Source organism: Propithecus coquereli, unplaced genomic scaffold, assembly GCF_000956105.1.
Source record: "Propithecus coquereli isolate 6110/MARCELLA unplaced genomic scaffold, Pcoq_1.0 Scaffold249, whole genome shotgun sequence".
NCBI lineage: Eukaryota > Metazoa > Chordata > Mammalia > Primates > Indriidae > Propithecus > Propithecus coquereli.
Window position 1 is genome coordinate 3,146,348 of NW_012148052.1, and position 8,532 is coordinate 3,154,879.

Sequence of the window (8,532 nt, forward strand, 5' to 3'; positions counted from 1 at the left end):
GGTTAATTGTTCTTTCGTGTCCACAGGGAGTCTGACTTGTTCTTTTTGGATCTTCAGACGCTCCGAGCTGGGGACGAGGGCTGGCTGGTGCTGGATGTCACAGCAGCCAGTGACCGCTGGCTGTTGCACCGTAACAAGGAACTGGGACTCCGCCTCTATGTGGAAACCGAGGATGGTGAGGCTGAGGGGCTGCTCCCCTGGGGCCCTCACAGACTGTCCCAGCAGAGGCCGTGGTGGTGGCCTCCTTTGGCCCTGGTGTCCCGCCGTTCTTGTCTGTGTCCACTGTGAGGGTCGATGAGGTCCAGAGACGAGGTCCTGGACAGGTGGCCCTGCTCTCCTGAGTCGCTAAGAGAGTGAGTCCGGGTCTCCTTCCCCGGGACACAGGTAGTTCTGCCCCCGGAGCAGCTTCTACACTGGGAGCTTCTGCACTGGGAGTTTCTGCACTGGGAAGGGAAGGAGGGGAGGTGGCTGCACCCCCAGGCTCTGAGTCCGAGAGGCCTGGGTTTGAACTCCAGCTCGGCAATGCCCTACTCGGTGGCCTTGGCCTCTGTTTTCTCATTCAGAGAACAAGGATTCTCTCTCACTGCATGGGGATTTTGGGGCAGCCTCCTTCATACCAGGCAGTGGGGAAGGCCGAAGGCGGGCACGAGGTTGGCGTGTTTGCGGTTCAGCAAGAGGGCGCGTGGTGCTGCAGAGCTGGCCAGGGAGCAGCTGGGAGGAGCTGAGCTTGAGAGAGGGCAGCAGGGGTAGCTGAGTTAGGGTAAACCAGGGCGAGGTGTTTGGAGTTTGGGGTGGTTGAGTTTACTTAATAGCGGGGAGGAAGACAGGACCTGATTCAGGCTTTTGCAAAGAACCCTCAGAGATGCTCCCCTAGAGGGTGTGGAGCGTGACCCCACCCATCCATGCGGGCGACGCTCAGGGACTTTCTGTCTGAAAGCAGCGTGTGGATGGGGTGGGGCAGAACCTGCGCAGTGAGGAGCCTGACGAGCTCCGCATTGGCCCGGGGAGGAAGGTTACGTCCACATGCGCTGTGGAGAACGGCGCTTCTCCTCGGAGGAGGCGCTTCCCCCCCGCCTCCCCCAAGCCCGTAGCCCCCGTCCAGCCAGGAGAAAACTCTCCGCAGAATACCTGACAAGTACTTCTCGAAACTGTCACGGTCATCAAAAACACGGCAAGTGGAGCCTAATCAGTCGTAACAACTAAATGTGATGTGGTGTCCTGGACGAGATCCTGGGACAGTGAAAGGACATTAGGGGAAAATTTATGAAATCCAAATAAATGATGGCAGGTGCTTGGTGATAAGATATTGGTATTGGCTCATTAGTTGTGACAAGGGTACCCTAGTAGTGTAAAATGTTAACACTTCCCAGGGAAGTGCTAGGAAACTAGGTCCAGGTATATGGGAACTCTCTGTGCTGTCCTTGAAAATTTTTCTGTAAATCTCAACTGTTGTAAAATTAAAACTTTACTGAATATCTGCATAAAATAAGCACCCCCTGACTTCAGCGGGGAGGGCAGACTGAGAAGGACGAGAGTGACATCGGAGAGACCTGTCGGAGCCACACAGCAGTCCAGGCGGGAGCTGTGAGGGCTCGTTGGTGTGGAGACGGAGAAAGGTGGATGATTAGGAAGGTCAGGATGTAGGTCCAGTGGGGAACAGGTGAGGGAAGGGGGGAATCGTGGATGACATGTGGACCCAACCAATGGATAGTTTTTAATAGATTTTTTGGCCTGAGTTGGCGGAAAATAGAGGAAGGGCAGAGTTCGGGTAGAAAGTCAGGAATTTTGTGGTTGGACAATGGAGACTCCTGGGGTCCTACTGAGATCCCTGGACCTCATGGAAATGCCACTCCAGGGACAGGTGGGTGTGGAGATCCAGGTGTGGGAAGCGCTGGAATGTAAATAGATTTAAAGCCATGGGACTGGACCAGGTCACTTGGAGAAGGAGTGTGTCCCTGGAGACGAAGGGGGTGGCCCAGAGCCCTGTGGCCTCCAACAGGAGGGACCAGGAAACCTGGAGGGCAAGGTGACCCAGACGCCAAGAGAGGAAAATGTTTGCAGAGGCAGGGAGTTGTCATCTGTGTCCTGCTGTGAGCACTGAAGACAAGGACAGAGAAGTGACCAAAGGATTTAGTCACAGGAGGATGTTGATGACCAAGAGCTCAGTGTGGGGACAAAGTCTGATGGGGGAGGTGGAGGGAGAGAGGCAGTAGAGACAGTAGACAGCTCTTTCCAGAACCTTTGCTGGGAAGGGGAGCAGAGGATTGGGGTGGTGGCTGGAGAGAAATGGGGTACAGGGCAGTGTCTTTACAGGTTAGGTGACACTCCTGCACTTCTGCGGGATGGGAGTGACTCAGTGGAGAGGGACAAAAACTGCAAAATTCAGGACGAGTTCAAGGGTGAGGGGCAGAGGACAGGGGGGCAGCCTCTTCAGGTGCAGGGGCCCTTCCTGATGGCTGTGTGGGAGGGACAATGGGCCCCACTGCCGCAATGAGGGGTGAGCCTGAGCCCCGGGTGTTTGCGGTGGGGCAGGCATCCACTCTCCCGGTTTTCAGAGGATTAAACCAGGGTGCCCCGCACAGAGGGAGTGCTCAGAGAGGGGTGGCTCATCACCGCCATCAGCGTCACCCTGCCGTGCCTGTTCCTTAGACACTGGCAGCTCTGGGGAGGCTCTGGAGTGTTTGCAGTTTCCGAGGCTCCACGAGGCTGGAGGGATTGGGGTGACGCCTTCCACGCGAGCCTGGCCTCAGCTCTTCTCTGCGCCCAGGGCCTGTGCGCGGGACATGGCTGGACGGAGGGCAGCATCGTCCAGGGCCTGCTCGGGCAACGACTCTGGACCCCGTCCCGGTCCCGGGGAAGGCGCGGGAGCAGCTCCCTCCTTGTCCCTGCGGCGGGCCGGCAGGAACCCGGCGCCTGGCCGCAGACACCTGGCTTCGAGCATGACCCGAGGCGCGCGTCAGGGCGCGGGCGCCCTCCCTGCTCTGTGACGCGGCGTCAGCGGCTCGGGACACGCACGCGGGGCGTCCCCGGCCTGTGCCCCGACCTCGGAGCCCGAAGGACCATGGCGGCGCGGCGGCTCCTGGCGGCGGCGCTGGGGAGCTGCGTCCCCGCCGGCCGCGCGGGGCCCGCGCTGTCCCAGGGCTGCTTCCGGCGCAGCTTTGCCACCAGCCCCCGTCCCCGCGCCAGATTCTACACCGACCCCGTGGAGATGGTGAAGGACATCTCCGATGGGGCCACCATCATGGTCGGGGGCTTCGGGCTCTGCGGGATCCCCGAGAACCTGATCGCGGCGCTGCTCCGGACGCGCGTGAAGGACCTGAAGGTGGTCAGCAGCAACGTCGGGGTGGACGACTTCGGCCTGGGCCTCTTGCTGGCCACCAGGCAGATCCGCCGCATCGTGTGCTCCTACGTGGGCGAGAACGCGCTGTGCGAGAGCCAGTACCTGGCCGGCGAGCTGGAGCTGGAGCTGACGCCCCAGGGCACCCTGGCCGAGCGCATCCGCGCGGGGGGCGCCGGGGTGCCCGCCTTCTACACGCCCACGGGCTACGGCACCCTGGTGCAGGAAGGGGGCTCCCCCATCAGGTACTACCCAGACGGCCACCTGGCCATCATGAGCCAGCCCCGGGAGGTGAGGGAGTTCGGCGGCGAGCACTACCTGCTGGAGCGCGCCATCAGGGCGGACTTCGCGCTGGTCAAGGGCTGGAAGGCTGACCGCCAGGGCAACGTGATCTTCAGGAGGAGCGCCAGGAACTTCAACGCGCCCATGTGCAAAGCTGCAGACGTCACGGCGGTGGAGGTGGAAGAAATCGTGGATGTGGGGACTTTCCCCCCAGAGGACATCCACGTCCCTAGCATTTACGTGGATCGCGTGATAAAGGGGGCGAAATATGAGAAAAGAATCGAGCGGATAAGGTTCCGCGAACAGCAGGCTGGAGAAGCCAAAGGCGGGGACGACACAAGGACACGCATCATCAAGCGGGCAGCTCTGGAGTTCGAGGACCGCATGTACGCCAACCTGGGCATCGGGATCCCCCTGCTGGCCAGCAACTTCATCAGCCCCAACATGACCGTGCACCTGCACAGTGAGAACGGCATCCTGGGCTTGGGCCCGTTTCCTCCGAAAGCTGAGGTCGATGCGGATCTCATCAATGCAGGCAAGGAGACAGTGTCCGTGTTCCCCGGGGGCTGTTTTTTCGCCAGCGATGACTCATTCGCTATGATCCGAGGGGGGCACATCCACCTCACCATGCTCGGAGCCATGCAGGTGTCCAAGTACGGCGACCTGGCCAACTGGATGATTCCCGGCAAGAAGGTGAAAGGAATGGGCGGTGCCATGGATCTGGTGTCCAGTCTCAAGACCAGAGTGGTGGTCACCATGGAGCACTGTACGAAGAGCAACACCCCCAAGATCATGGACAAATGCACCATGCTGCTGACCGGGAAGCGCTGTGTGGACCGCATCATCACCGAGAAGGCCGTGTTTGACGTGCACAAGAAGAAGGGGCTCACGCTGGTGGAGCTCTGGGAGGGCTTGACCGTGGACGACATCAAAAAGAGCACGGGGTGCGCCTTTGCCGTGTCCCCCAACCTCAGGCCCATGCAGCAGGTGGCGCCCTGACCCGGGAGGCAGCCCTTGGGCGCCCAGGCTGGCTTCTCAGGGCGACCTGGCAGGGCATCCTCAGGGGACGTGGGTCACCGCAGGAAAGCATTCCACCAGGGCTGCGACGAGCTGGCTGCTGGTCTCTCAGACTTTACTGCGCAGACGGCGTTCTCTCTAGAGGGATGTGACTTTAATAAACACAAGAGGAAAACAGCCAAGGGCATCTGGTATGTTCTTGAGCACAGCAAGGCGCTCTGTGACCGTCCGTGAGGAACGTCCCTCTTTGGTGTCTGCGGCGTTCACATTAAATTCCAGCAGCTGGAGCCTGGAGCGTGTCCTCGCGGAATTTCACCCATGCTCCTCCCTCATAGTCCAGTCACAATGTCCAGACAAACATGAGGGAGAAAACAGCCCCGCCCAGAGGATAGCTAAGGGGCCGTCTTACTACTGCCGCGACACACGCACACACATACACGTGAATCTGTGGTGGAGAAATGCTGTCTTCATGGAAGTTTCCCCGTAGCTCCTCTGACTTTCTTCTGGGGCCTTTCATTTTGTTGGTAAAGTTTGTTTCCCGGCAGCCTCCCCTCCCCCTCCCACGTCTCTTCTCCTGGTGCCTAAATAGGTGACCCTAGAAGGAAAACAGGACCATGTCCAGGCGATGGGACCTGGTACTGGGAGAGGCGGGAGAGACTGCAGGTGCTGACAGCCCACAGGGAAGGTTCCTCCAGAAAGAAACAGTCTCTGTGTTGCCCAAGGCGACAGCTTATGATAAAAGCGGGTCTAGAAACCTAAGCGATGGACTAGGTGGGTTTTCTCCACTTGAGCTGCAGGGCTCCTGCCTCCTCCAGACCGGACACCTATGTCCTTTCCCCTGTTAGAGGCCCTAAGTGGCCTCTTGTGTAACAGCCCTCGGAACCCAGGCAGGGCTGTGAGGTGTCTCATCCTGAGTCTCTAGTCTCAAAACTAAAGAGAAGAATGTGTGCGCGTGTGCATGTGCACGTGTATGTATGCGTGTGCATGTGTGTGTGCGTGTATGCGTGCGTGCATGCGTGTGTGTGCATGTGTACTGTTAAAGACCAAGCCTGGCACAGAGCATGCACCTTGTAAGTGAGCTCCAGGGGTTCACATGGCCGACGGGAGGGTGCTGATCAGAGCAGTAAGTTCTAGGTGGTCAGGGACGGCCTTTCTGAGAGGCCCCATTAGAGCCTCACCTGAGGGAAGGGCCGGATCCTGCACAGGAGAGATGGCACTCGCTGAGGGGACAGCACTCGCTGAGGGGACAGCCTAGGGGTGTGGGGAAGTGGCCAGGGACCATGGCCGGGGGTGGGTGGGATGAGATATCGTTGAGTGGATGGTGAAGCACATTTTTTTGTTGGAGACAGAGTCTCGCTCTGTCACTTGGGCTAGAGTGCCATCGCGTCAGCCTAGCTCACAGCAACCTCAAACTCCTGGGCTCAAGTGATCCTCCTGCCTCAGCCTCCCAAGTAGCTGGGACTACAGGCATGCGCCCACCATGCCTGGCTAATTTTTTTTCTGTATATTTTCAGTTGTGCAGCTAATTTCTTTCTATTTTTTTTTTTAGTAGAGACGGGGTCTTGCTCTTGCTCAGGCTGGTCTCGAACTCCTGAGCTCAAACAGTTCCAGAGTGCTAGCATTATAGGCATGAGCCACCGCGCCTGGCCATGAAGCACATTCTGGGGCTTCTGGGGAGGGGCAGCTGACTTGCCCTGGCTGTGAGAGTTTCTAGCAGGAGCGCGGAAAAGGCAGAGGTGCCCAGGAGCACAGAGCAAGACGACCCAACTCTGCATTCCCTGGGAGGGTCTGCAAGAGCTGGGAAGCCTAGGGACTGCTACCGCCAGGACTACCCAGCCTTCCCTGCGGCCAGCTGGAGCCGGGGGCCCTACCCAAGGACGGGTGGGCACAAAGCAGAGCCGGGGGCAAGGGGGGCTCTGGGCTCTGGAAGGAGGGGCTGGGGGCTTCCCCAGGCCTGCCAGATGCAAGCTCTGAACAGAGACCAGGCATCAGTCCCCTTCCCCCCACGGCCCCCCAGCCAGGCCTCTGCAGTTGGCCGGGGAAGAGTGTGACTGTCCTGGCTCTGTCCCACCTTGCCCTGGGACCTTGAGCAGTTGCTGCTCTCTTTGGGCCTTCGTTGCTGCTTCTGTAAAATGGGCGCCTGGGATCGGCTGCTCGCAAGGGTCCTCGGTCAGGCTCACCCGGCCTGTGAGGCCTACAAAGGGGTCCCCAGCACCCAACCCCTGTGGCTCAGAGGAGGTCTGCGAGGGTTTGTTGGGGAATTGATCTAACATGTCATCTTGTTCTGTGCCCAGGAGATCCCCATAACTGCAGATACTGGAACATAGGAGTTGCACAAAAGAAAGGCAAAGAGTGAACAAAGCCTGGAGGACTGATGGCACCTTGTCCCCCGCAGCCAGGGCTCCCCAGCAGCAGACAGCCCTGGAGGGCTGCCCTGGGTCCAAGGTTGTCCCCATGTGGCAGCCAGGCTGCGGAGTTCCCCTCCAGGTCCCGTCATTGGTGACTGCCGGCCGCCCCACTCAGGGCACTCTGTTCCCTCCCCAGGTGACCTCTCCGGCCTGTCCCTCTGCTCCTGAGGCTCTGCCTCCTGTGGCTCGGCCGCTTCCTGTAACCCTGACTCGCTAGGACCCAACTCTGCCGAATGGCTTCTCCCCGGGCCACCTTCCAATGGCGGGGCCTGCACCTAACACCCTCCCTGTCTGTGGGGCTCTGGTCCACGTTCCTCAGAGGGAGCCTCTCCCAGGCCCAGAGCAGTTGTTTGTGGCAGGTGATGTCACGGGTGAAGGGTTGGTCTCTGGATTGATTGGTTCAATCAAGTGTCCAGTGGACACCTGGTCTGAGGCACAGCTGCTTAAGGGCTGAGCTTTGAGAGGGATGAGGGTGGGGCAGGCGGTGTCCTTGACCTGTAGTGTATAATGGAGACCCACGTTGTATAACGTGCCTATCAGTGTAGGTGTGCCTGTGTGTGTATGTACACATGTACATGTATGTGCCTGTGTGCACGTGTGTGTTTATCAGTGCTTGTAACATGGCAGTGAAATGTGCTCTCGTGTAAACTGACCACTCGGCACTGTGTTTAAAGAGATGCACAAATGAGCTAGTGATCCTGCTTCTGGGACACAGTGTAAGAAGATCTCACGCGCAAAAGGAAGAGGCTCCGCTGCAGCCTCATCTCTGCAGTGAGAGCCGGGCAATGGCCCACGTGACTAAGGATAAGCCGCCGTGACGTCTAAGTGATCACGGTGTGCGCTCGACGGGACTTTACACGCTGGAAATGTTAATTGTGCAGACATTTTAACAACCAGAAAAATGTTTATGTTAAAACGTTGAAAAGCTGGGCGTGGCGGCTCGGGCCTGTAATCCCAGCAACTCAGGAGGCTGAGGCGGGAGGGTCTTTGAGGACAGGAGTTCAAGACCAGCCTTGGCAGCATAGCCAGGCCCTGTCTCTGAAAAAAAAAAAATTGAAGAAAATACAGACTTCTTTCCTGGGCTGACAACTGTTTAAAACTTAAATCCGCATAATGAAAATAAGCCAGAAAATGAAAATGAATATACAGGTGTTGAGGAGGGGCGTTAGCAATATTTTTTCTCAAAGGTTTCTTTACTGTGGTTATTATGTTGCTTTTACAGTAAGAAAAGAAAAGAGGTCATTTGAAACGCAAACAAGTGCGGGAGCAATGGTGGGTTTTGGTGAGGCTTTGCCTTTCCAGGGTCAGGGATCACGTTTTTAACGGCTTCCTGGGTCTCGGGGCAGCTGTGGGAAAACCCTTTTACAGGCTTCGCTGGACCCGGGGCTGAGCCGAGTCCGGTCCCCGCCTGCAGCCTCCTGTCTCTTTCTGTTTCTCAGCCATCATGGGAACTTGGGCTCTGGAATGAGACCCACTCGGGTCGAGCCC

At 58.3% G+C, this 8,532-nt stretch overlaps 2 protein-coding genes across 2 annotated transcripts in view; both read left to right on the forward strand.

Annotated features, from left to right (window-relative positions):
• The window catches only part of LOC105812268 (succinyl-CoA:3-ketoacid coenzyme A transferase 2, mitochondrial-like), a 27,604-nt gene that overhangs the window by 13,289 nt on the left and 5,783 nt on the right, over nucleotides 1-8,532 (forward strand). Inside the window, exons 2-4 of the mRNA XM_012646666.1 lie at nucleotides 27-175; nucleotides 226-284; nucleotides 2,768-4,606. Coding sequence (XP_012502120.1) covers nucleotides 27-175; nucleotides 226-284; nucleotides 2,768-4,606 — 2,047 coding nt within the window. The remainder of the gene's footprint in view (nucleotides 1-26; nucleotides 176-225; nucleotides 285-2,767; nucleotides 4,607-8,532) is intronic.
• Nucleotides 3,062-4,618, forward strand: LOC105812325 (succinyl-CoA:3-ketoacid coenzyme A transferase 2, mitochondrial-like). Its single transcript, XM_012646731.1, has one exon. It carries the CDS (start codon nucleotides 3,062-3,064, stop codon nucleotides 4,616-4,618), a length of 1,557 nt encoding a protein of 518 aa, XP_012502185.1.